The sequence below is a fragment of the Equus caballus genome, chromosome 22 (genome assembly GCF_041296265.1).
Source record: "Equus caballus isolate H_3958 breed thoroughbred chromosome 22, TB-T2T, whole genome shotgun sequence".
Lineage (NCBI taxonomy): Eukaryota > Metazoa > Chordata > Mammalia > Perissodactyla > Equidae > Equus > Equus caballus.
The window spans coordinates 34,559,329-34,587,041 of NC_091705.1; the positions used below are offsets into that span (position 1 = coordinate 34,559,329).

Below are 27,713 nucleotides of genomic sequence, written 5' to 3' on the forward strand. Positions count from 1 at the left end.
AGATATGAGCTATTTGGGGCGCATGGCCCACTTGCCCATGGCTCCTTGCAGCCCTCCACGGAGCCTGCCAGGGAGGACTGGTGTCTTTTCTGGGACTGGCCAGGGGCGGGCCAAGGGGAAGAGGACGGAAGGAGCTCCCGGGATCCCCTCGCCCCTCCCCCACTCGCCCAGTGAGTAATGACATTCACGGAGAGGGGAGGGCGGGAGCGAGGGAGAGGGGCAGGCTCGGCGAGGCCATGTGATGCTCGGCGAGAGAGCCGCCGCCGGAGCCTCCTTCTCTCCTGCCTCTGATTCCGGGCTGTCATGGCGACCCCCAACAACCTGACCCCCACCAACTGCAGCTGGTGGCCCATCTCGGCGCTGGAGAGCGATGCGGCCAGGCCGGTGGAGGCCCCTGCCGCGCCCGAGGCGGCCAGCCCCGCCCATTGGCCCAAGGAGAGCCTGGTTCTGTACCACTGGACCCAGTCCTTCAGCTCGCAGAAGGTAGAGCCCGGAGGGAGCAGGGGACCCGGAGGCGCCTGGTGCTTGGGAGGTTTGGGGGAGGGGATGGAGGAGAGCTTAGGGGGTCTGAGACCTGGTGAAGACTGGAGGGTAGAATCTGGGGTTTCTGGGGCCAGGAGGACAGGGGATGCTAGGCTGTCTCCCAGGAGGTGACTGGCCCTGTCTTGGGCCACTGGAGCGTCGTCCCCAATTCTAGGACCATCCATTCTGCCTCTTTCCCTCCCAGAAAGACCCGCTCTGTTGGAGGGCTGAGAAGAGAGACAAAGGCAAGGGGAAGGGAATGGGAACTGCTGGGAAGGCGGCCTGCTGGAGGGGGCGGCTGCCGTGGGGAGGGAGGAGGAGCGCTTCCCGGGGTCCAGCCTCCAGCCACGCTGGTCCCGTCCCAGGCCCTCCCTCAGCGCAGCCATCCTGATAGACAGGTGCTCCAGGTTACACCTTCTCTGCCCCTCTGCCCGGCAGGGGGGCCTTCCTCTGGCTGGGGCTTGGAGGGTCTCTTCAAAGCCCTCCTCCCATCTCCCCTCATCTTCACTGAGAAGGAAGGAGTTAACCCATCTCCTCAGACCAGCTGGCTCGGCCCTGTAAGAGCTGTGTTTTGCTCTTAAAGGCACAGGGGGCCCCTCGGCCCCTTTTCAGACCCAGAGGAGCTGGAGGGCAGTTGAGGATCCAGCCTGGTGCTGAGTTATCGGGGTTCCCGCTTCCTCGGGGTGAGGGCCAGGCTCTGCGCCTGTAAGACGGCCGGCTCTAGGGGCGCATCTCCCACCCTGGGTGGCTGTCCTGCCTGTGGGGCACGGATTCAGCACCATGGCCAGGGCCCAGCGACCGGTCCTGCTGTGGCCTAAGCGGCGCCCACCGCCTGACTCCCGGACCCTTCCTCCCTGGAAGATCCTTTTGTTCCATTCACTCATTTTCCAGATGGAGAAACAGATCCCTTAAAGAGAAAGGGCCTTGGAGCAAAAAGACTTGGGTTTGGGTTTTGATCCAGGCTCAGTTTCATCTTCTGGAAAATGGAATAATAACAATAGCTACTTTTTCTACTTCCAACCCCTTCTCAGGGTTGCTGAGAGGGTTGCTGAAGAGGCGGTATAACTTAGTGTTCTAGACTGGCAGTACTCAAACTTCAGCCTACGTTAGCACCGCTGCATGATCCTGGTTAAACACAGACTGACGGGCCCTGCCCGGCTCTTCCGCCTCAGCAGGTCTGGAGCGGAGCCTAGATGTGCCTTTCCGACAAGCTCCCAGGTGATGCTGATGAAGCTGGCCCCTCTTTGAGCAGCCCCAGTTTAGAGTACAGACTCTGAGGCCAGGCGGTCCCCCGTGGGAGGGCCATCTTCCCCAATAACTCACTGTGGAGCTTTGAGCAAGTCACTTTGCCCCTCCAAAGCCTCAGTGTTACCACCTGTAAAATGGAGCTGGTGGAAGTACCTTCCTCGGAGGGCCATTGTGAGGGTGAAATGAGATGCACAAAAAGTGCTGATGGCAGTGCCTGGCACGAGGTCAAGGCTCTGATAATAATAGGTGTTATGATGTCACTAAAGGGCTAGGAAAGAAGGGGTCAGGTTAACCAAGGTCGCGCTAGGACTCACCCATGAATTCTACACGTGCATGCTGAGCGCCTACTGCGTGCCAGGCTCAATGCAAGTTGCTGGGGGTTTGGAGATGAATCAGACTGACCTCCAGATTCCAGAATCTCCTCCCACTCAGGACCTCAGGAGTCAGGACCCAGGGGCTGGGACTGGCCAGGGGGCAGGAGGATGGCACCTCCCACCTCCATCCCCCGAGGGGGCCTCCTGGAATATTGCCCATTCAGCCTGTGCTCAGGCCTAAGGTGGCCCCCTAGTCAGGGATGGGACTGCCCACCAGGAACCCATGTGACCAAGCCTCTGACCAAGCCAGCCTGAGCATCCTCCTGCCTCCCTGCCGGGGCCTTCCCCCTGCCCAGGGGCCCAGGGTGAGTTCTAGAGGCAGTGTAGCCTGGTGGAAAGGGCATGGGCTTTGCAGTCAGATGGTCCTGGGTTCCAGTCTCATCTTGAGTGCTGACTGGCTGTGTGACCTTGGACAAGTCACTTTACCTCTCTGTGCCTTCATATCCTCATCTGGAAAAAAGGACTTTTGCATCCCACCCTGCAGACTTCCTGGGGGATTGAGAGGACATGGACATATGTTAAGTGTCTGGCACGTAGTAGGAGCTTAGCAGGCAAGTTTCCTTCCTTCCCTTCAGTCCTGAAGGGCCTTGCCGGCCCACGGGGATCAGTTCCCCTCTGCGGAGCATCTGAGAAGCCTGTCCTTAATGGCACACGAACTATTAATAGCAGAAAGGAGCACAGCCCACCAGGTGGTGGCTCCATGGGGCCTCTGAGGACCATTGCAGAGCCAAAGGGCAGCAGGATGGAGAGGGAGCCAGAGCCCAGACTCTGGGGCCGGAGTGCCGGGGGCTCAATGTCAGCCCCACCACTGAGCAGCTGGGTAATCCTGGGCAGCATGCTTCGCCTCCGTGCCTCAGTTATCACATCTGTAGGCTGGAAATAATCAGCAGCTCCCGGAGAGGGGCGTTGTGCAGATTCAGCAGTTGTGTCATATAAACCACCTGGAGCTGCACCCGGCACATGGCAAGTGCCAGTTAGTGCCCTGACACGCACAGACACGAGGTCAAACCCAGCTCTGCCACTCCCCAGCTCTGTGGCTCGCGCCAGTGTCTTCCCCTCTCCAAGTCGCAGCTCCCTCGTCTGTCTGGGAGCCAGCGCGGTACCTACCTGGGCGGCTGTGAAGGCTGAATGACGTCATGCCCAGCCACACACTTCGCACAAGCCCTGAAAAACCTGGATGCTGAGCAAATTTCAGGCACCATCACAGGGGATGTTTGGGGCCGTGGGGGTCAGAGGAGGCTCTAAGTGCCCGGCGTAGGTGTTAGTGTGCATCTGAGGCTGTTCCTGGCCCCAGCCTCCTTCTTCAAGGGGATGAGGTTGGGAGGGACAAAAAGTGCAGGGAGTCAAGACACCACCATTCTAGTGCTGACACTCCCAGTACTGGCTGTGTGACCTCGGGTAAATCCTGACCCTCTCTGGTCCTCAGTTTCCTCAACAGGAAAATGAACTAGATGTTTCTAGTCCTGGCTCCCTCCCTCCTCAGGCAGAAAGAAGTTCCCTACCTCTGTGGGCCCCCAGCCCTTTGAGCATCTTTCTGTCCTCACACCAGCCAGTTTTTTAAAAACCAAGATTGCTACTTACTAGCTGTGTGACTTTGGCAAGTTACTGTCTCTGTGCCTGTTTCCTCTTTTGTAAAATAAGTGTGATTCCAGTACCTCCCACCCTGGCCTTACAAGCTCTTGAGCAGTGGCTTCCCAGCCCTGTCCGTGCTGCCCCCGGCCCCCCACCACCTCCAGGAGGCCCACAGGTGGGAGCTGCAGAGCTCACTGTTCCTCTGCTGAGAAGCCTGCCCCGGCTCCCCAGGTCCCTCCAGGGAAAAGCCAGGGTCCTCATCGTGGCGCCCGGCCCTGCCGCGGGACCCTAACCCTGCTGGGGTCATGGACCCCTCATCAATTAGGGGAAGCTTCTGGACCTTTCTCAGAATAGTGCTTTTAACTGAATAAAATGAAACACCTAGGATTCTTAGATTAGAAGAGAAACGAGTCACCCTGAAGGACAGCTATTGACATATTTTTAAACAAACTCGTTGCATAATAATGTATGTTTTTGTATTAACCCCTTATATAAGCGATCCAGGGGCAGGGCTGACAGCCGCGGTGATGTTGAAGTTGTGCTGCATGTAGCTACCACAGCTGTGAAGTGATGACAGTATCAGATCTCTAGTGGTGACAACATCACAGGCACTGCTAACACGACCATGCTTTGTCGCCTACACGCATAATTGAAGAAAATGCTAAATGTCGGTGTGAGATGCCTGAACATAAACATGCAATTTTCCCATCCTATTTCAAGGACTCCCTGAGTTTATTCATGGGCCCCTGGGGCTTGGAGTTAAAAAACCCCTGGGCATTAACCCCTCTGACCGCCTCCCCTCTCATCTCCTCTGTCCACCCTGCTCCAGCCATGCTGGCCTCCTCACATGTGACCTTTTCAAACATGTCAGACATGCTTCTGCCCCAGGGCATTTGCACTGGCTGTCCCCTCTGCCGGGAACTCTTTTCTTTAGATCTGTGTGTGGACCACTCTCTCACTTCATTCAAGCCTTTGCCCAAATGTCACCTTCTCAGAGAGGTATGCCTTGATGGCCCGCCCTATTTAGAATTGTCACCTGATCCTCCAGCATCCCCAGATCCCCTTACTCTGCTCTGTTTTTTTTTTTTTTTCTGATGAACTCACCATCTTTGGACATACCATATCATTTCCACTGATCATCTGTCTGCGCCCACTAGAATGTCAGTTCCCTGGGGACATTGTTTCACTCACTGCTGAGTCTCCCGCACTTAGAACAAGGCCTGGCACAGAGTAGATACTTGATAAATAAGTGTTGAAAAGTGACGAATTTGTAAGCCAGGAGGTGTTACATAAAAATGGTGTTTGATTCTGTAAATCTGAAACTGCTCTAAGATATAAAGTTTGTTAATTAAAAAATAAGGTATTTGAGATAAATAAACTGAGGCTCAGAGACTCTACGTGTCTTTTACAAAGTCACACAGCAACTAAGTGGCTGGACAGAGATGCCAACCAAGCCCAGCACAGCTGCCTCATAACACGGGCCGGGTGAGGAGGGACTGTGCTTAACAGTGAGGACGAAGCACCAGTGGGCACATTCCAGGTGCCTGCAGGAAAGAGCGTTTGCCCAGAGATGATGTCTGTTACGCAGAGTGGTGACTCCTAAGTCTGGTCCAGCTCCAGGAGGCAGAGGTGGCAGATGGCCTGGGTGGAGGCGTGCCCTTCCCCTGGGCCCGGCTTCCTCCCGCACCCCCTCCCTCACAGGAGAGCTCATGGCTCTGGCCTGCGGCTCCGCTAAAGGAGAAAGTCTCCTTGGCCGCCAGCAGGCGTGACCCTGAGGCGCCTCCAAAGGGCTGTTCTGCCTCTGAAGACGCCCCCTCTGTGGCAGCAGCCCCGCTGGCACCCTCACTGGAGCCTCAGGGCAGGGCCCGGGGTGGTCTCTGGGGGCAGGTGGCCTGCCAGAGCGGAGGGCTGGTTGGGCCCTGTTTCCATCCCCTCAGAGGGCCCCACTCGGCAGAGGCGGGGCGGCAGGGGTGCCCTGTCCCCAAGGCCAGACATGTGGGACAGGTGGGGAGATGATGGCCCACTCCAGCCTCACTCCAGCCTCGGCTGCTCTGGGCTCCTCCAGGGACAGGCACACCCGCGAGGATGCTCAGATACACGTGTACACACACGGCCTCGCTCATGCCCGCTCACACCAACACACACAGGCACACGCTCACACCCCCACTAATGCACATGCGCTCACACACTGCTTGAATATTCACACGCATTTGTACACTCCTCCATACACACCCACACTCCGGCACACATATGCACACACAGACATTTGCTTACTCGCGTAGTTGCCACTCACACTCATGTACTCACACTCGCACACTCACACGCCCAGACCCAACAGGCGCCATCCCTGGTGTGCTCTCTGCCACAGCCCCTCCCCCTCTGTCACACAGAGCCAGCAGGTCCTTCCCACAGCCCTGAGCCAGGCCTGTCCCCTGCACATGTGAATGTGGCATCAGCTCACACAGGGCTGCCAGGCACTCCATGAACACGGGGTCCAGCCCGTCGTTTTATGAATGAGAAAAAGGAGGCTCAGGAAGGGGCAGTGATAGCTCTAAGGTCACACAGCACTGCTGTGGCAGAGCCAGGGCCAGGACAGGAGTCCTGCCTGCAGGACAGTCCCCTTAGCTTTTGGCTAATGGAGCAAATGAATCTGAGAACGAGAGTTGGGGGTTCCGGGGTTAATCACCTCCCCCCTCACCTTGACAGTCCACGGAACAGAGAGGGTGTTCCTGTTAGCTGTGAGGGTGCAGCATGAAGTACTCCAGGACAGGAAGGTGATTGGGGACAATAAAGGGCTCGAGCGATGTTGGCAAATTATTTTTCACCTCACTTTGTTTCTCAAGTACTTCGAGAAATTTAGCTATTGATCATGATGATAATAAGAATTTCTGCAAATTTCCCGGCCAAATGCACCCTGGAGGCCAGGCCGCGAGTTCAGTCGTGGTCATGACAATCTCGAATTGAGTGCCACGTCTGGACGGCAGGCACTGGGTTGGTACTACCAATACTTCCATTTTGCAAATCGGGAAACTGAAGCTCAGAAAGTTTAAGGAATCTGCCCAAACTCACAGAGCAGAGCCAGGAATCCTACCCCAGGTATTTCCAGCTGTGAAACCCAGCCCGTGACCAGCAGGCAGCACTGCCCCTTGTCCCCAGAGCAGGGCTGTGTTCCTCCTGCCACCAGGCCCCAGGCCCCTGGGAGATATCCGCCCCCTCCCAGGGGCCCAAGAGTGGGCTGGAAGCAACAGTGTCCCCTCCTGTGTGTGACCTCTGACCTCCCTCCCCGCACGCCCCACCCCGCCTGGGCAGAGTGTCCCCCGTGTGTCCGCCCGCCTTCCCCGCTCTGACCCTGGCGCCTGCAGGTGCGGCTGGTGATCGCGGAGAAGGGGCTGGCGTGTGAGGAGCGGGACGTGAGCCTGCCGCAGAGTGAGCACAAGGAGCCGTGGTTCATGCGGCTCAACCTGGGCGAGGAGGTGCCCGTCATCATCCACCGCGACAACATCATCAGCGACTACGACCAGATCATCGACTACGTGGAGCGCACCTTCACGGGAGGTACGGCCGCCCCCGCCAACGGCCCACGGGCTCACACAGGTCCCGGGACCTCGGGAAACCTGGGGAGACCCACTGGGGCATGGGCAGGGCCTAGGGTCCCCCAGAAGGAGCCACGGGGAGGCTCAGATGCCCCCAGGAACCACAGAGCCACCGGCATGGCCACAGATCCCCAGGGACCCCACGGACCTTCCCCCCAGTACTCCAGGGAAAGAGCATGGGCCAGCCACCCCCTAGGAGCACTGTGGGTCCAGCCTCTCCCCAGAAGCTCTGGAGTCACAGGCAGGACCACAGACCCTTTCGAGCCCCTCACGCATGAGAGAGACCCAGACCCCCTCTAAGTCCCCACAGACAGGGCCCAGGTTTCCAGGGATGGCAGGCACCTGGAGGGCCCAGCCCCCGGAAACCCTGTAAGCATAGTCAGGGCCACAGACTCCCCGGGAACCCCACAGACGTGAGCCCAGATACCCTAGACCATTGCAGACATGCACAGGGCCCAGACACCCCAGAACTCCCCAGACCCCTGTGTCCCCTTCCTCCATCCCTGCAGCCTTGCTCCTGCCCACGGCAGAGGCTGCCAACAGCGCCGCGAGGGGACCAGAGTCCAGACATGCGCTGTGTCACAAGAACATGAATTAGTTACCAACATTTAAAGCCCAAAGAGTTTAGTTTCAAATATCCAGGTTTCCAGCTTCTCTTGAAGTCTGGCAACACTGGGCCCAGACCCCCAGCTGTCCCCTCAAGGGACAGCTTGGCAGGGGTCCAGTGAGGAGAGGTGGGCAGCCAGGACCATGGGATCCTGTGTCAGCCAGCCAGGTGGGGACTTTATCTCAAGAGTCCAGGTTGGGGTGAGGGGTCGAGACCTCTGGGCCGCGACATTTTGGGGTTCCAGGACGTTGGGGTCGGGAGATGGGGTGCCAGAGGCTGGCCTCTGAGTCAGGGGGGCCGAGCCGAGGCGAGCCCCCGCCCAGCCCCGCCCGGCCGTGCCCCGCAGAGCACGTGGTGGCCCTGATGCCCGAGGCGGGCAGCCCGCTGCACGCGCGGGTGCTGCAGTACCGCGAGCTGCTGGACGCGCTGCCCATGGACGCCTACACGCACGGCTGCATCCTGCACCCGGAGCTCACCACCGACTCCATGATCCCCAAGTACGCCACGGCCGAGATCCGCAGTGAGTCCCGCGTGGCGGCAGCCCGCTCACGAACTCCCTTCGTTGTCCACCTCCTCCCTTTCAAGAGGAGTCCTCCCTCCTCTCCTTCCTCCCGCTCCGGCTCGCTAACTCTCCCTCTTCCTGTCAGTTCTCCTTCTCTCCCTCTTCCTGTCTCTGCCTCTCTCTATCCCTTTCTGTCTCTCTCTCCCCATCTGGGTGCCTCCGGCTCTCTCTTCCTACCTTTGTGCATCTCTCTCTTTGTCTCTCTGCCTCCCGCTTGCTTTCTCTCCACCTCTCTCTCTGGCCCTCCATCTCGTTCACCCCGTCTCCAACTATGTCTCTCTCCCTCCGGCAGCTTGTGTCTCAGTCCCTGTCCTGACCCTATTCTTGTCCTGCCAGTCCGTGCAGAGGCTTGTCTTGTCTGTGGGGAGCTGGGCACCTCCACACAGGAGTCCAAGCCCCAGACACCTGGGGTGGGGGCCCAGGGCGGTCAGGGCGGTGGTTGGCAGTCCAGGGCACTGAGTGACATCAGGGTTTGCGTCACCAAGGAAGGCCACCAAGAGATGGTGAGGCCCCCCGTGGGGTCTCTGATTTCTGATTCAAGTGTCGCTCGTGCACTGTCCTAACTGCCAGCCTGGACGCGCCCCCAGCCTAGTTCATCCTTTTGTCTCCAGCACCCAGTAAACGGGGGTTGAATTAAATCAGATTATCCATCAACGACAGTTTACAGACTTTGCTCCAGGCTCTGTGCAGACGCCATGGGGGCCGAGAGACAGACGAGGCGTGACGACTCTAAGTAGATAATAGGTGCTCAGAAAATGGTCGCTTCCTGCCTCTCAAAGGAGTGAGGCTGAGGTTCAAAGGCGGGCAGGGGCAGCCCGTGGAATTCCATCTCGCCCCTTTAGAGCGCCCTTGAACAAGACTCAGGATTTGTCTATGTTGTCCTGTCCCCATTCAGTCGACAGCATTTATGAGGTCGCCTACGACCCGGACCCTGGGCAGCGGGCTGGGGACAGTCACAGCTTCTACCATCACAGGGTCACAGTTCTGTGGAGGCAGAAAGTCAAGTGACCAGGTAATGGCAGTCTGGGACCGAGTCGAAGTGAGCCACCTCTCAGCAGGGCAGTCTGGCACTCTGTGTCAAACAGGAGAAGGCCCACACATGGAGATCACCCTGCAGTTACACGGGACGTGGGTGCCTAGAAGTGTGTACAAGGACGTTCATTGCAGTGTAGGTGGGAATAGCAAGAAGCTGGAGACAAGCCAGCTGTCCCTGAGTTGGGAAGTGGATAAATAAATTCTCGTATTTCCATACAGTGGAATGCTGTGCATCTCTTTAAAAAAAAATAGGCATATGGGGGCCAGGCCCATGGCCAAGTTGTTAAAGTTCTGTGTGCTCCACTTCGGTGGCCCGGGTTCATGGGTTCGGATCCTGGATTGGACCTACTCCACTCATCAGCCATGCTGTGGCAGCATCCCACATACAAGTGGAGAAAGATTGGCACAGATGTTAGCTCAGGGCCAATCTTCCTCATACACAAAAAAGTAATAAGCATATGGAATGCTCTCTAAGATATGTTAGTTACTAGGAATAAAGTAAAGGGCAAAACAATACACTTAGTGTGCTATCATTAATATATTTAAAAGGGGGTTAAATGGATACACAGGTGCCTGCAAACACAGTGTTTCTGGAAGGATGCGTGGGAAGCTGCCAGTAGTGGCTGCTGTGGGGGAGCAGAAGTAAGGGGCTGCAGACTAAGAGGAGAGAGGTGGCCTTTTCACTCTACAGTCTTTAATATTGCTTGAATTTTTAAAAAGGTATGCGTGTATAACCCGTTCAAAACAAGATTGATTGAAACTTTTTTACTTAGATATAACAGACATATAACATTATGTTAGTTTCAGGTGTACAACATAATGACTTGATATTTATATACAAAAATGTTTGACCTAGGACCAGTGTTATGATAAGGGGACCACAGGGGATGCCCATCCAAGGCCCTGGGGTCATTGAAGGCTTCTGAAATGCAGCAGCATCCAAGGATGACCAGGAATTAGAGGGGAAGGAGAGGGAGTCCTTCCAGGTTCGCGGGTAGGAGAGGTCGTGGTGTGTTCCGGGGACCGAAGGAAGTTCAGTGTGGCTGACGAGTAGCCCGAGGGGGAGGGGGAGTCTGGGGAGTGGGTCTGGCAGAACTGGAATTGCCTCCAGAGAGCAGAGACAAACGGTGATGGGAAGTGACATGATCAGACCTGCGTCTCACAAAGATCCCTCAACCAGAGGACAGTGGGTGGGCAGTCAGGACGTCCTGGCTGTCACCTAGGTGAGCAGTGATGGTGGCCTGGACCAGGTGGAGGCAGCCCCTAAGTGCTTCTGGGGGCCGGAGGTGCTCCCCCATCCTGTCCTGAGCCATTTGAAGGCGCAGAGAAGGCAGTCGGGGCTCCAGAGCGGGCCCAGCCTGCTCTCCCCTCTGAGGAGAGAGGGTCTCAGGACCCCAGTCCAGCTGGGGGTGGGGGATAGGGACCACACAGGATGCAGAAATCATCCTGCGGTGGCCTCCCAACCAGTCCAAAGTCTTTCCTTGGCCTAGTCTGCCCTCCCGGAGTCTAAACAGAGCCATGTGAGCAGCCCCAGTGACTGGCAAGAGAGGTGTGACCTTCACAGTCATAAAACATCAATGAGACTTAATATCGCCCTGACGCTGCAAGGTCTGGAGTGTGTTCACCGGGTTTGTATCAGGCCAGGAGATGGGGCGGTGAGGGGTGAGAACCCAGAGGGCAGAAGCTGAACAACTGCAGTCACTCACTCACTCGTTACATTCATTCATTCATTCATTCATCCAGCACTCCCTGAGCTCCTGTCTTTACCAGGCCTGTGTAGTCATGCACCACATAACGACATTTCGATCAATGATGCACCACATATACGACGGTGGTCCCATAAGATTAGGACCATACAGCCTAGGTGCGTAGTAGGCTATACCATCTAGATTTGTATAAGTACATTCTATGATGTCCGCACAGTGATGAAATTGGCTAATAATGCATTTCTCAGAATGTATCCCCGCCATTAAGGAACATGTGGCTGTACTGGGTTTTAAGGGAACAGAGATGAATCTGACATAGCCACTGTTCTCTAGAAGCTCAAATTCTAATGGAAGACATATACATCCAGAGATAAGTACATTAGTATCAAAATCTTCATGTACATCAGTACAGATTGTGCACTGCACAAGTCCACTGGGGCGCTTTTCACATAGACTGCACTGTGAATGGAGCTGTGCAGTGGCAGCTCTGATTAGTGTGTTTACATTCCCTGGCAGAAATCTGTACAATGGACACTGGAGGACAAAGGCACTGAGTGGTCAGACCTCCTAGAGGATCAGGAAGGGCTTGGTGGAGGAGGCAATCTTGAGCTGGATCTAGAGGGGACTTTTAGGAATACAGGAGAAGGCTCTTCCAGGAGGAAGAAGGAATGTGAGCAAAGGCCTAGAGGTCTGGGGTGGTCTGGCTCATTCAGAGAATGTCAAGCATTTGGAGTGGCTGAAATGTTACCATCTGGGCACGGGGACAGTTGGGGGGACCCAGTGAAAGGTGGAGCCAGTGAAGGGAGAGGACATGGATCCTGCTGGGCATCTGAGGACAGTGAGGAGCCGGGGTGGGGGCAGTTTAAGCAGGGGGTGGCATGGTCCAGTGTGCATCTGAAGAGGATCTCTGGCAGAAGTAGAGAGAAGGGCTCGGAGGGGAGTGAGTGCAGGCGACAGGGTGAGTCAAAATCATCCAGGCAAGAGATTAACAGGGACAGTCGGAGGGGTGAAAGGGAGACGTCAAAGATGAGAAGGAGGGGGCTGGCGCCGTGACCGAGTGGTTAAGTTGGCGCGCTCCGCTGCAGGCGGCCCAGTGTTTTGTTGGTTCAAGTCCTGGGCACGGACATGGGGCTGCTCATCAAGCCATGCTGAGGCAGTGTCCCACAGGCCACAACTAGAAGGCCCCACAGCGAAGAATATACAACTATGTACTGGGGGGCTTTGGGGAGAAAAAAGTAAAAAAAAATAAATAAAATCTTAAAAAAAAAAAAAAAAGATGAGAAGGAGGAAGGAGGAAGGGTCAACAGGACCCAGGACTATCTGGCATGGGGAGGGAGAAGGAGAAATTGAGGACAGCCCCAGGCCTCGGACTTGGCCGGGCGTTGGGAGGGTGCCACAGTGTGGGGAGAACGCAGGGGAGGAGCAGGTGGAGCGGGGAAGATGATGAGGCCGGTCAGGCCAGGATGTGTTCGAGGAGCCTAAGGGATGACCCAGTGGAGTTGAGGCCGAGGGGAGCGGGCAGGCCAGATTGGGGCACCGCCACACACTTGACCTGCCATGTCCCACATACTGGCCAAGAATTCCAGAGAAATCCTGCCCCAGTGAGGCAAAAGACCCCGGGATCTTATCCCAATTAATATTTCCACCTCCTTTTGTAAAACCCACAGTTTGACTTTCAAAGTCAGAGATTTTCCAAGTTAGATTATAGGCCCCTTCCTTTCTCCCATTAAGAATAGTTCTCAAGGTGCTGCCTTGAGTGCCACCATTGACCCACCCCTGTCACCCTTGCCTTTTTGGCATCAAGGCCCGTTTTCCCAGGAAAGACGGGTCATCGAGTCCCTAAATCTTCAGGGAAGTTGCCTCACAGAAGTGGAAGTTTCAAGACGCAGAATGTCTCTTACAGGTTTTCTTGCGTTAAACAAGCCTTTGCTTGCTGGGTACAGTGAAGGAGCACTAGACCAAGAATCAGAGAGGTCCAGCTTCACAGCCTGCTTGTCATTTACGAGCGTGGAACGTTACGTGGCCTCTGAACCTGTTTCCTCGCTCGAGAGAGGGGCTGATGGAGACACTCACTGATGTATGAGTTTAACCAAGTTGAGACTCGTATCCATTTCTGCCAAACTCCTACTCAGCCCCAAGAGTGGAGTGTCCTCCTCAGTGAGGCTTCTTGATGCCTGTGCCCCAGGCAGGGGCCCTCTGGGTCCCACAGCGTTCTCTTCACTCCTCATTACGGATGGATCTGCTGTGTTGTGGAGATGTCTTTGTGTGTCTGTCTGTCCCACTAGCCTGAGCCGAGGGCAGGATGGCATCTCATCCATCCCCGTGCTGTGGCCTGTTGTGCCTACTAAGTGTTCGCTGTCAATATTGTAATTTCCCAATGTCTGGATGGGACCTACTCCAGGTTTGGGGGGGAAGACTTGGGGGTGGCACTGGGATCAGAAGAATGGGACCTTTCCTGTTCTCTCCCCAGGACATTTAGCCAACGCCACCACAGACCTCATGAAATTAGACCATGAAGAGGAGCCCCAGCTCTCCGAGCCCTACCTTTCCAAACAGAAGAAGCTCATGGTGAGTGCCACCGGGCCTCCCCTCCCTCTTGCCCGCCATCTTTTCCATGGACAAGAACAACTGGGAGAGGAGGGTTCTAGGTAGAGGATCAGCTGATGACATGAAATCGAAACACTTCCGGCTTGCTTTTCCAATCCTGTCTCCTCTGCCATTTACTGGCTGTTTGACCTCAGGGAGACCACTGTCCTCCTGGAGCCTCAGTTCCTTCCTGTCTGAGGTCGTGTCCCTAAAAGCAAAGCACTGGACAGAGGTTCTTGGGTGAGTGTGGTACTGAGGGAGCGCTCTGAGGAGAACCCAGTAAGGATGGGAAGGATAGGAAAGAGGAGGGGGCCAAGTTCACCTAGTCCCACAGGAAGCTCTGGAGCATAAGTGGTACCACAAAGGTGATCCACCTTGAGGCAAGGGGCCAGCGTTTTATACCCCTATATCAGTCGGTCATTGCCTACAGATTGCCTGGCAGGTGGCTGAGGGGTGGGGGATAACCTTGCAAGTATTTCTGGGCAGCTCCTCATTGGCCAAGAGCAATGCTCTGGAGAAGGAGCAGTTATGAGCCCCTTTCAGCCAACTCTCACGGCAGCTGGTGTATGAGTACATCAGCCTGATGTGAGGGATCCTGCCAGGACAGCCAAGCTCACAGGATGGTGAGCGCCAAACGGAGGTGCTTTTTAACAGTGCGGCAACCTTTATACTTGAGGGGATATTTGGAGACTGGGCTTGAAGAAGGGGGTTTGGGCCAAGATCCTTCCATCCCTGATGATCCCAGCTCTCCTGAGGGCAACTCAGCTCCTCTGGCTCCTGCCTGTCTTGCCCCCAGGCCAAGATCCTGGAGCACGACGACGTGAGCTACCTGAAGAAGATCCTCGGGGAGCTGGCCATGATGCTGGACCAGATCGAGGCGGAGCTGGAGAAGAGGAAGCTCGAGAACCAGGGTGGGTGCCAGCCCTGGGGTAGGTGGGTGCTGGAGCCCACTCAGCCCCTGCCCCTGCCCGTCCCAGCTTCTTTTCTCCCCAAAGATCTCAGAGGACCTCCCAGGTGGTTAGGATCATGGGCTATGGAGTCAGGCCTAGCTTGGCCACTTACTAGTTGAGTGACCATGGTCAAGTACTTCACCTCCCTGGACCTCAGGTTCCCATCTATAAAATGGGGATAGTAGGAAGACCTACCTCAGCGAAATGTTGAGACATTCCACGAAATAACACCGTAGTGTGTTTAGATCAGCTTTGAGCACATAGTAGGTGTTTAATAAAGGTTGGTGAAGCTGGTGGTGCTGGTGGTGGTGGTGGTGGTTGTAACCACTGCCCACCACACCATCTCACCTTTCTCCTGCTCAAGGCTGTGTTATGGCTCCTTCATGCTGCAGTCAGACATCCAAGCTCACCCAGACTCTCTGACCCTGACTCTTCCTGTTCTCAAGCAGCTCTCTTCTCTGGACCCTGGGCATGCCAGCTTCATTCCCACCTTCGCTCCTGCAGCTCTTCCAGCCTGGAGCACCCTCTCCACACCACTCTGCTCCTTTTTCTTTTTACTCACCGTCTTTGCCACTGCCTTTCTTCAGATTTAACTCTGGACCTTCCCATCTTGCTCTGTTTTGGGTGGCCTGTTAGTCTTGTCTCTTCAACAGTGCACATGCGTGGGGCCTTCGCAACAGGCACTGCTCCACTCACAGCTTCACACACACACACCCACTTCTCTGTATATGGGAAGGTGGGAGCATGGTGCTCTAAAAGATGGGTTGGAGTCAGACAGATGTGAGTTGGAGTTCCAGCTTTCTTGCTTGTACATGTGACTTGACAAGTTGCTTTCCCTACTGAAGCCTCAGTTTCTTCATCTGTAAAATGGGAGGATAATAATACAACTTAAAGCCTTAACCCCATCTTGTTGGGCTCTTGTAAAAATTAAAGGCACTCAGCACATTGCCTGGAATATACTAGTTTAATACATCTGACAGCTAAAGGCACACACGTTCTCCAGATGAGAAAACAGAGGCTCAGAGAGATGAAGTGACTTGCTCAAGGTCACACAGCTCATAAAGGGCATAGTTAGGGCAAGAACGAGTTCCCTCTGGATGGGTCCAGTGTCCTTCCAGGATCTCACAGCTGAGGCCTCAAGCACAAGGCAAGCACAGATGCCTAAAGTCCTGAACAGGGACGTTGTCATGTGTACCGAAGCCAGCTGCCTTCGATCTTTTCTGGAGAAAAGCATGGTATGGCTAAGTGAGTACAAATAACACATATCTCAAGGAGGAACGTTCTCATTTCTGTTGGAGAGGCTGCTTGAGGGGAGCCATCACAGAAGAGTGCCCAGGGGCCAAAAGGCTTGAGGGTTCTGTGACTGGCCTTTGGGGTCAGGCAGAGTCCCAGCTCTGCCATTCCCTCACAGGGTGACCTTAATTCTCAGGCATGTCTTACATGTTCGTGTGTGAATTTGCTGGGGCTGCCGTAACAGAATGCTGCAGAGTGGGTGGCTTAAACAGCAGAGCTGGATTTTCTCGCGGTTCTGGAGGCTAGAAGTCTGAGATCAAGGTGTGGGCAGGGTTGGTTTCTCCTGGAGTCTCTCTCTTTGACTTACAGATGGCCCACTTCCTGCTGTGTCTTCCCAGGGTCCGTCCTCTGTGTGCGCGCCCCGGTGTCTGTGTGGCAACATTTCCTCCTCTTGTAAGGACATGAGCTCTACTGGATTAGGGCCCGCCCGAACAGCCTCACTTCAACTCACCTCTCTAAAGGCCCTCTCTCCAAACACAGTCACCTTCTGAGATACTGGGGGTCAGGGCTTCCACGTACGAATTTTGGAGGAACACAATTCAATGCATAACAATTTATATATTCAACAACACTTACTGTGTGCCAGGCACTGTTCTAAGTGTTTCACATATTTCAACTCATTTAATCCCCATAACAACTCTAGGAGGTGGGTAATATGAGTACCTCCACTTAACAGATGAGGAAACTAAGGCACAGAGAGGTTCAGTACCCTTCCCAAGGTCACACAGATACAAGTGGTAGAGGCTGGATTCAAACCCTGGCTCCTGGAGTCTGAGTTCTTAAGCACTAGCTCTGGTGCTTCTTCTGTTCTGTGAAAGGTGACAGAAGGCAGGCCTGCCTCACAAGGCTGTTGTGGGGAACAATGAGAAAATGTATGTAGGGCTCAGCACATTCCTGGCACATGGAATGGAAGAGTCTGGAATATTAGCTGCTGCTACAATCAAGGGAGACACAGGGTCTAACCTGGATAGAGGCCAGAGTTGGTGGTCCTGGAAAATAGCTGTGGACACACACTCCTCATGATCCCGAGACTGGAAGCCTCCTGACCTCACTCTGTTTTGGTCCTGAGGTCTTCCAAGAGGAGGCAGCATTGCACTGCCCCATGGCAAGATGACTGGGGGTGTTCACGATGGAGAGATGTGGGCAGTCCTGTGTCCCTCCAGGGCTGGTGGAGGCAGCAGAGGCCCGGAGGTGGCTGTGGGTTTTAAAGCTCTGACTGGCTGGGCTCACGTGGTCTCTGTACCTCATTCACCCACCAGGAGCCCCAAACCTGTCTGGGGGGAATGCTAACACCCTCCACTCCTCCCCTTGTGGGGCAGAGCCCGGGGCTGGGAGGCATGACAGTGTCACAGTGAAGACCCCTAAAGCACGAAGCCAGACAACATTGATGCAGAGTCCTGATCGACCACCTCCTAGCTCTGTGACCTTGTGGAATTCACTTCACTTCTCTGAGCTCATCTCCAAAATGAGGATAATAGAATCTAACCCATAGGGAGGTGGCGAGGGCTCATGAAGATGGTGGGTGTTGAGTACTTTCCACAGTGCCTAGCTCAAGGTAGAATGTTCTAGAAATAGCAATTTAAAAAATAATTATGATTACTATTAATTAATAATTATCATTCATTTATTCAAGTATATATTGAATATTTACTATGTGCCAGGTCCTGTGGAGAAGAAAGATATTAATCAAATAATCCCATAAGTAACAACAGAATTGTGAACAGCGATATGTGTTAAGATGGAGAGTAAAATGGCCAGGGCAACTTTGATAAAGCTTCTCTGAGGAGGCGACATTTAAAATGAGACCAGAAGGATACGAAGGAGCCAGTCTAGTGAAGAACCAGGACAGGTGTGTCTCAGGCTGAGAGGATACCATGGAGGTAAGGACAGCTAGGAAGCCTCAAGAAACTGCTTACTGTGTGGTGACACTGGGGAGAGTGACACCAATGAAGCTGGAAAGAGCTGGAGAGAAAGAGGTGAGATCATGGACCGATCTTTAGAATTTAGATTTTATACTGCCTACAGTCCCTCCAATGGGAAGTCCCTGGACGGTGTTGAGAAGGGGGTTGCAACAGTTAGCTTTTGCTGCATAACAAATAAACTCCAAATATGAGTGAGTTGAAAGAAGAGCTTTTATTAGTTTATGGTTTGTGGTGTGGCAGTTTGGGCTGGGCTCAGCTGGGATGGCTTGACTCTGTCCCACATGGTGGTAGCTGGCTTCTGTCATGCATTTGTGACCAGCTGGCAGTTGCTGGTCTGCTTGGTGTGTCTGGTGGCTGGCTGGCTGTCAGCAGGGCCAATGAGAGTAACAGGGCCACCTGTTGCTCATTACCCAGCGGGCTAACCCAGGCTCATTCATATGGTGGCAGTCACAGGGTCACCAAGAGCAGCAGGAGAGCAAAGATGCAGTGAGCAAACACTCTTCAAGCCTCTACTTGTGTCCTGTTTACTAAAGCCCCACTGACTGAGGCAAGTGGCATGGTGAAGCCCGGATTGATGGGGTGGAGGGTTAAACTCCGCCTCTCGACGGCGGGAGCAGCAAAGCCACGTGCAGACGGGAACGGGAGGAATTTGTGGCCACTTTTGCAATCTACACAGGGGCGAGCTATTCTGATTTTAGGAGCACTCTGGTTGCTGTGAAAATGGATTTCCAGGGAGACAGACAGAGGCTGTCCCAGCAGCCCAGGTGAGATGATGGCGGCTTGGATGACGTGGTGGCAGTGAAGACAGTGAAGTGTTTTAGAGAAAAAATGGACAGAAACTTGCTGAGGAGTTGGGGCTGGGGAGAGTAAGGGAAAGGAATCAAAGGTGACTCCTGGGGTTTGGGTCTGAGCTGCTGAGTGGTACCCTTTCCTGATATGAGCAAGGGGGAACCGAGCATTCAGTTTGGGACACAGAGAGTTTGACATGCCTTTCAGACACCCAAGAGAGGATGTCACACAAGCCGTTAGATACTCTAGTCTGACTTTGAAAGGAGCGGCCACGATTTGGAGATAGAGATGTGTGAGGCTTCAGCATATACGTGGTGTTTAAAGCTGCAGAATTGGATTGTTTCATCCCAGAAGAGAGTGAAGAGAGACAGAAAGAGCAATCAGGACCGGAAGTACTAATTATCTATGGCTGCATAATCAATTGCCCCCACATTAGTGGCTTAAACGAAAAAGCGTTTATTCTATCACACATTTTCTGTGGATCGGGAATTCTGGAACAGCTTAGTGGGGATCTAATCTAGGGTTGCGCGATGCAGGCTGCACTCAAGCTGTTGGCTGGGACTGAAGTCATGTGAGCTGGAGGATCCACTTCCAAGATGGCTCATTGACCTGGTTCTTAACTAGAGGTCTCAGTTCCCCACTGGCTGTTGGCAGACCTCAGTCCCTCACTACTGGGCTTCTCAATGGGGCCACTTGAGTTTCTCTACAACGTGGCAGCTGGCTTTCCCCTGAGCAAGTGATCCCAGAGAGAGAGAGGAAGCAGAAGCTGCAGTGGCTTCTATGACATCCCGTTGGAAGTCACTGTCACTTCTGCCACATTCTATTCACTAGAAGCAAGTCACACAATACAGCCCCTATTCAAACAGAGGGAAATTGGGCTCCACCAAGGAGAGAAGTATCAAGTACTTTGTGGGCGTGTTTTAAAACTGCCACGCCTGCCCTGAGGTCCCCCACATTGAGAGGGGGGTAGAGGCAGAGGAGCTGGCAAAGCCAACCAACGGAGTGGCCAGTGAGGTATGAGGACCCTTGTGCCAGAGGAACCCAGAAAGGATTGTGTTCTAAGGAGAGAGGACAGTGTCAAGTGCTGCTGGGAGGCTGAGTAAACCAAGGACAGGAAAATGTCCCCTGGATTTTGTCCCTTGGCTGTTGGTGGTGATCTTGCCAAGAGCAGTTCTGTTGAGACCTGGGGGCAGAAGGCTGCCGAGTGAATGGGAGGTGAGGAGTGAGGACAGCAGGTGTAGACAGGCCTTTTGAGAAACTGAGCTGTAGAAGCGAACAGAGAAATGGGGTGACGGCTGAAGAAGGATGTGGGGTGAAGGGAGGAATGGATTTTGAGACAGGAGAAACAAGAGTGTGTTTTCAGGCTGGTGGAAAAGGCCCAGCGGACAGGAGAAATCGTGATGCAGGGCCGATGGTGCAAAGTCCGTGAGAGGACAGGAGGGGCGTGGTTCAGGCCGAGTGCCCACAGGAAACAGAGGGCACCCTCAAATTGGGTAAGTTGAAGAGGGCTTGGTAAAGGGACCGTTTACAAATACGTGGGCAGGATGCAGGGGGATGACAGGAAAAGCACGGTCCCCCGGGCCTGGGGTGGTGAGGGTGGGAGCAGTTTTAGGAACCTGGACAGAAAGGCGTGTGGAGAGGGCCACCTGACAGGAGCTGTGACTTTCAGTCAGGGACACCGCCAGCCCATGGCAACCCACAGAGAGGAAACAGACTCTGACCTCACTCTCACCCGCCCCCCTGTCTCCTGCCTCTGCTCCCCAGTCACCAACCCCACTGGAGCCAGAGGGCATGGAGCCCTTTGGTGTATCCATCAAGCCGGCCTGCTTGGGTACAGAGCAGCGTGGAGGAGGAGGAGAGTAGATCTAGAAGGCGAAGGAAAGATGCACAGCCTCAGACGGACGCGGGGAACTGCCCTTGAGAGCAAGCAGGTCACACCCTCCATTGTGCCCGTGGGGTGGAAGAACGCAGATGCACGTGCCTGGTTTGTGGGTTTCACAGTGGGAGTGAGGGCTTTCCCGTCTGAAGGCTCCTGTTTTCTGAATGAAGCATGAGGTGACATCATCAGCTGAGGTATGAGGAGGGAAGATGAAAGATGTGTGACTCTCTCTGCAGGGAGCAGGGAAGCAAGCCGACCCACGAGCTGTTACAGGACCCAGGCCATGCCGAGTGCCCTCTGGGGCTTTGTGGTCATGCATTTAAAGCATAAGTGGTCCGTGTAATCGTCTGCAGCAGACTCAGCTGGCAGACTCAGAGAGGGCTCAAGACGGGGTTCGTCCAGGGCTGCAGATTGGGAAGAGAACGCACAGCTGGAGGAGAGGAGAAACCGAAGGGGTTAGGCCCTCCGGCGACATGCCAGCCAGATAGCAACACGTGTCCACATACATACAAACGCAGGCATGGACATTCTTGAATAGTGACTCTCGCATTCATGCTGTGAACATCTGTCTGCAGGCAAATAGCCAAATGGATGTGGGCATACACTCCACTTATACATGCGGGAATCCCCACACCCCATCGACCCAGATGCCCACGTGGGCGCATGTCCACATGCAGGTGCACAGTCAGCTGCGTGGTTTCGAGCAGGCACATACATGGGTAAACATACACACGATGCATGATGCAGACATAGACAGATCTGCACACAGACCCAAGTAAAGAATGCGCCTATCCAAAGGGGCTTGGGTGTCTGTGGAGAGGCGTGAATTTGCCCGTGTTCATTTGCACGTGGAAAGAAGCAGCTTAATGTAAACAAGCACAGACTCTGGAACCAGATGGGTTGGGTTCAAATCCAGACTCTGCTCTGCCACTTACTAGCTGTGTGGTTTTGACCAAGTTACTTAACCTCTCTGTGCCTCAGCTTCCTCATGTATAATAATAGCACCTACTTGATAGGGTTGTTGTGAGGGTTAAGGAAACTACACCACACTCTCCTGGTTCGTCTGCCACCTCACAGGCTGCTCCTTCTCATGTACCTTCGCTGGTTTCTCCTTGTTGCCCAATGTCTAAACCTTGGTGTGCCCCATGCTCAGTCCTTGGTCCTGTTCTCAAAGCGGTCAACACTCACCCAGTCTGACCTGGGACTTCCATCCTTGATCCTGCCTCCGTTCACTGTTCCTCACCCCCATCGTGATCTCACCTCTCTCTGGACCTAGTACCTAGCGGTAATCCCCTGACCTGTCCCTGTGGGCACTGCCTTGCCTGCGCCTTCCACTCCCTTGCCCTCCTCTTGCTTCATTGTACTTTGCAAAACCTCAAACCTGGTTAAACCCAACTCTCCACCTGCTCAGCGCCTGCACCTGTGAACCTAAAGGTGGCTGGAGAAACACACCAGGGTGCTGGCTGGTCTTGTTCTGCATTCATGATCACTGGCCTTAGATGGCCTTCCTGCCACCCCAGGCCGCCCACTGTCCCCTCTCCGGATGACTACTTAATACCTTCTCCTTTCTCCTCAACCCTCCAGCCGCTTCCCCCACATCCTCACTGTGAACTGACGCTTTCTTTTTACATCACTGAGAAAATCAAAGCATTAGGAGGAGATCTTCACAGCTGACCCCACAGCTACCCACCCACCAGCATTAGTGTTCATACATACACCGTATCTTATCAATTCTGAGACGCCTCTTTGTTACATCACATCTTAGCATCTCTGAAATGGGAATGTTTCTCACAATCAATAGTTTAAGTGGCATCACTTCTTCTCCCTGGAATGGATGTCCTACATTTGACGGCAACTTACATCTGATGAAATACGGTACCCAGCTCTCCCTGTTCTTACCAAGGGTGAACTGTCCTTGAACTAGCCAGGACCAGCCGCTTCCCTCGTGTGCTAGATGCCATCCGCGCTCCTCCACTCTCGGTATTTCTCCCCACTCTCCTGTAGAATCGTTTCCCCTCTTTTACCAGATAATTCCCATCAACATGCTGGGTTTTTTCCTCCCAACTTAACAAAAACACTCTTGACCTGCCTCTCGCTACTGGCGTATCCTTCCCATTACAGCAAAACTCCTTGAAAGCGTGATCTTTGCTCAGCGTCTCCAATTCCTCTCCGCTCTTTGTCTCTTGATCTCCCTTTCACCGGGCTTTCACTGTCAGCATCCACTCCAGCTGCTCTTGGCGAGGTCCCCAGCGGCCAAACGCAATCACCAGTTCTCAGGTCTCCTCTTATTTGACCTCTGTGTGGCATTTGAACACAGCGGAGCGCTCTCTTCTTGGAACACTGTCTTATCTTGGCTTCTGGGACACCACACTCTCCTGGGTCATCTCCCACCTCACAGGCTGCTCCTTCTCATGCGCCTTCGCTGGTTTCTCCTTGTTGCCCACTGTCTAAATCTTGAAGCCCCAAAGCTCAGCCCTTGGTCCTATGCTCAGATCTGTCTACACTCATGCCCTCAGTGGTGTCTTCCCACCTCCGTGTGGATGACACACCCCTGAACTAGGTGTTTGTACTCTAATTGCCAACTCATCCTCTCCCCTTGGATGTCTGATGGGCATCCTGAAGGTTGCATATTCAAGAACAAACCTCTGATTAGGACCTTCATTACACTTTACCTCCTCCCATGAAGCCACGAGCCTCTTGAGGAAAGACATTGCATCTTATCATGTCTTCATGCCCGGCACATACTACTAGACAGACATCTGTTGGATGAATGAGTAAACGAATGAACGAGAGGACACACAGTGAAGGGGGGGTGCTCAGGCTTTGATGGTGGAGGGCATTCAATTCATGGAATTTCTGAACTGAAAGGAACACCTCTTCAAAGGCACAGAAGCAAGCTTCCCAGGAAAGTAGCCCTCACAGGCAGTGTGTGGGGGGCATTCCAGGCATGGGGTTCAGCAGGGGCAAAGGCTCAGAGGCTGAAATGGGCAGGCTTGCTTGCAGGGGGGAAGTGTGGGCAAGTGGGCAGTTCATGAGAAGTCAAGATTAGAGAAGTATCTGGGAGCTAAACTATTGAAAGTGCTTAAAAGCCAGGCAGAGAAATTTGGGTGTTGACGTGTAGTCAGTGGGGAGAGTTGAGGTGATGCAGGAGAGCAAAGGAGCTCCAGAATTTCAAGTCTAAATAAACCACTAGGAGAAATATGTTGCACAAACAAGTGTTTCCTAAATACGCAGGCTAATTTTAGATGGCACATGACAATGGCCATAAATAACATAAAACCAAGTAGTGAGAATTATTCTCTTTTCAATTCTTTTGATTAAAGAAAGAGTATGAGCATGATGCTAGCAGTGAACCCCTAGAAAGGGGTTACATGTTAATATCTGCCCCTTTCTTCAAACAGACAAATAAATAAACGAAACAAGTCTTGGGCTCGGAGATTTTTGATGGGCGGTAGCATCCAGCTGGCATTTAATAGCATTTGTTTTGTTTTTGTTATACTTTTATCATTGCATATAGTTTGTGGCAAATGATACTGTTAATGATACAGTTTCTTTTTTCTTTCATCGTTCAGTAAGGAGGTAGTGAGCCAGCCACTGTTCTAGCTGCAGGGGATACAGCAGCAAACAAGACAGACCAAAATTCCTGCCCTCATGGGGCTTCCATTCTGGTAGAGGGTGACAGACAATAAACATAATGGGCACAATGCACAATATATCATCTAATCGTGGGCGTAAGTCGTATGGAGGGAAACCAAGCAGGGGAGGAGGATAGCAACGGCTGGGATTGGGGTTTCAACTTTAATTGGTTGGTCACTGAAGCCCCCTAGAAGATGGCATTTAAGAAAGACCTGAAGCTGGTGGAGGAGTATGCCCCGTGGTTATGTGGGGGAAGATTGTTCCAGGTAGAGCAAACAGTAAGTGCAAAGGCCCTGAGGTGGGAACGTGCCTGGGATGAAGAACTGCAAGGAGGCCAGTGTGGCTGAAGGAGAGTGAGCTAAGGAGGGAGAAGTAGAATCCAAGGTCTGAAAGGCACCTGGGGCCAGATCACATAGAGCCTCTAGGCCACTGGAAGGGCTTCAGCTTTTACTCTGATGTGACAGGGAGCCATTGGAGGGCTTTGAGCAGAGACAAGTGACATGATCCGACTTAAGTCAGATCCTTCTGGCTGCCGTGCTGAGAATGGACTCTAGGGAGTCAAGGGCAGAAGCAGGGACACCTTTAAGGGGACGTTGTGATAATTCAGGTAGGAGATAATGGTTGTTGGGACCAGGATGGTAACAGTGGCGGTAACATCAAACCCTGGATATATTTTGAAGATAAAGCTTCTGGGACTTGCTGACAAATTGTATGTGGGGTATAAAAGATGGAGAAGAATTCGACGTGGCACGAGGCTTTGGCCTGAGCGGCTGGAAGGATGGAGGAGCTGTTACTGACACGGGATGAGTGTGATGATCAGGAGTGCAGTTTGGGACGTGTCGAGTTTGAAATGCATGGTGGACACCCAAGTGAGGCCGTAAAATGGGCAGTCAGATATATGAGTCTAGGGCTTAAATACACATATTTGCACTTAATATGTCAGTTGATTTAAAGACAAATAATAATAATAGAGGTAGTATAAGCATATGGCAAGAATCAGGAGTGAATGTCCTTGGGGAAACCCTGTGGCAGGCGGACAAAAGCCAGAGGAGTTGGCTAGGGAGGAGTGAGTGTATGGGGGAGATGAGCTGACCCCTCTCGCCCCGCCCCTTCCACTCTAGGGCAGAAATGTGAGCTGTGGCTTTGTGGCTGCGCCTTCACCCTCGCTGACGTCCTCCTGGGGGCCACCCTGCACCGCCTCAAGTTCCTGGGACTGTCCAAGAAATACTGGGAAGACGGCAGCCGGCCCAACCTGCAGTCCTTCTTTGAGAGGGTCCAGAAGCGCTTTGCCTTCCGGAAAGTTCTCGGTGACATCCACACCACCCTGCTGTCAGCCGTCATCCCCAATGCGTTCCGGCTGGTCAAGCGGAAACCCCCATCTTTCTTTGGGGCGTCCTTCCTCATGGGCTCCCTGGGCGGGATGGGCTACTTTGCCTATTGGTACCTCAAGAAAAAATACATCTAGAGCCAGGCCCGGGCTCGGAGTCCGACGGTCGCTGTCTGTGCTGTGTGATTCCTGACGAGCTCTCAGTAACGCACTGTCTCACGAACACTGGACAGCCCATCCCCGCCCCCTGTTCGGAGTAATTCTATCGTCAATGTGAAAACATTCCATAGTTTAGAAGTAGACGTCGTCAATGCCGTGAGTCAAGGCCACGGCTCCTACTAAAGGAGAGAGAGAGTAAGTGTGTGAGAGAGAACAGAAACAAAACACAAATGCCTTTTCTTTCGACTCGAGGTCTCAAGCTGGAACTGTGGGGGCTGGTTAGGATCTGAGGTGAGTCCCGGGCCGTTTCATCCACCAGGGCCCAGGTTCTGGGAGGTGCTGGGGGCTCGGAGGGCCTGACCCCTCGCCTCCCCTTCCCTCTTGCCCAGGGAACTCTTCCGCAGGACAAAGCCAACATCAAGACTCGACTCTTCTAAGTGGTACCTCCGGGTGGGGCTGGAGACCCGGAGACCCCACGGGAGGCCCCTGAAGACCAAAAGGGGATTCATTCTTCTCCTGGACTTGGACTGAGACAGCCCTGGCTCGAGCCAAGGCAGTGGCACCCAACCACCAGGCCGTGTCTGGGACCCACACCCTGAGCACACCCTCTCCTGCTCCTCCTCATCTGGCCAGTGTGTTTGGTTTGGCACTTTTACCAGTAATCCCTGAGGGCAGCATCCATCATCCTCTTCCTACCTGGAGCTGAGTTTTCCCACCACGTGAGGCAGACTTTCAGTAAAAGTCATGTTGACCTTTTCTCAGGTCTGCCCCGGCCCGAGTGCAGGGGTGTGTCTGGGGGTGGATGGGCCTCAGTCCCTCTCCCAACCTCTGCCCAAGCCATCTCTGTTAATTCCCACCTTCCCATCACTCGTGGGGGTCCCCCTGTGCCCCACCAAACCACACAGGGGGGCCTCGGCATCCACACTGCCCACCCTGGTTGTGTCTCACTTTCCTGTGCCTTTTGCATGTTGGGAGAGGGTCCAGGTGTCACTGCCACTCATGCTTAGAAACCACGGAGAGCCCCCAATAAAGCATCCAGGAGGAGCAGTTGCTTTTCATTTGTAAACTTACGTTGTCCATCCAGCTCTCATTGCCAGAGTTGGGGGCATTGGGGTGGAGACCTGAGGTTCAGACTCAGTGCCCTGCAAGAGCAAGCCAGAGTTGAGTTCAGGTCTCAAGTTGTTGGGTGTGGGGACGGCTTCTGGACAGACTTTGCGAAGTTCTGACCTTGACGTAAGCCCACCTCGCTTGGACACAGGGCTTCCCAGTTTACAGAGCATGTCCACAACCATTTGCTCATGTCAACGTGTACATGGACGTTCAGGGGGTACCCCGGGCACATGCCGCCACAATTTCCCAGAGGAAAAAACATGTTAAGATGCCCAAAGAACATTAAACCAGGAGTATAATTTGTGGAACCTTAGGCATAGTTCTATTTATTTTGCAAAAATAACTTTGCCCATTTTTTCATCAAGATGAAAGGGAAAGTAGCCAGGGACAAGATAGGGCAAGCGTGGAACTCGGAGACGAGAGACACCCTGGCACTGTCCACTCCTTTGGCTGCTCAAACATCCACACAGACCCTGCCACTCATAATTCAGCTCCACTCGAGAACAATAACATCATGCTTAATCCTCACAGGACCAGCTGCTCTCCTGAAACGAGGGCATGCTCACCTTCTCTCCAAAAATGAGGCTCACAGAGCCCCGTCAGTCAGCAACATCACTCCAGATGATGCTGGGTTGTCTTCTCATGCCTCTCCTAGTTCTAGAGATCACAGGTATACCCAAATATACTGTAAACACAGATTAAAATGTAAATTTAACCATCACCAGCATTCCTTACATACGATGTGTGCACACAAAATATGCAAGGAGGAAAATACTCCTGGCTGCTGCAGTCCTCGTTGCTGCAACTGAGCCCAAGGCCACTGTCAATGTTGATAATTTCTCT

The 27,713-nt window shown here is 53.6% G+C and overlaps 1 protein-coding gene across 2 annotated transcripts; it reads left to right on the forward strand.

Annotated features, from left to right (window-relative positions):
• Positions 1–26,804, forward strand: GDAP1L1 (ganglioside induced differentiation associated protein 1 like 1). Of its 2 annotated transcripts, XR_002802913.2 has the most exons (7): positions 1–483; positions 7,079–7,271; positions 8,263–8,436; positions 13,690–13,787; positions 14,602–14,716; positions 25,396–26,051; positions 26,150–26,804. XR_002802913.2 is itself a non-coding variant. In XM_023626609.2 (6 exons), the coding sequence occupies exons 1-6, from the start codon at positions 304–306 to the stop codon at positions 25,737–25,739; spliced, it is 1,104 nt and encodes a 367-aa protein (XP_023482377.2). In that variant the 5' UTR covers positions 1–303; the 3' UTR covers positions 25,740–26,804. The 2 variants fall into 2 exon arrangements, 1 of the variants encoding a protein (XP_023482377.2); XM_023626609.2 differs by having other exon boundaries at positions 25,396–26,804.
• Positions 26,805–27,713: the final 909 nt, after the last annotated feature.

Bases quoted from the DNA above. Each gene is read 5' to 3' on its own strand.
- GDAP1L1 (XM_023626609.2), top strand. From the start codon at position 304: ATGGCGACCCCCAACAACCTGACCCCCACCAACTGCAGCTGGTGGCCC. The intron at 13,788-14,601 runs GTGAGTGCCACC...TCTTGCCCCCAG, and splicing joins CCAAACAGAAGAAGCTCATG to GCCAAGATCCTGGAGCACGA. The intron at 14,717-25,395 runs GTGGGTGCCAGC...CTTCCACTCTAG, and splicing joins GAGGAAGCTCGAGAACCAGG to GGCAGAAATGTGAGCTGTGG.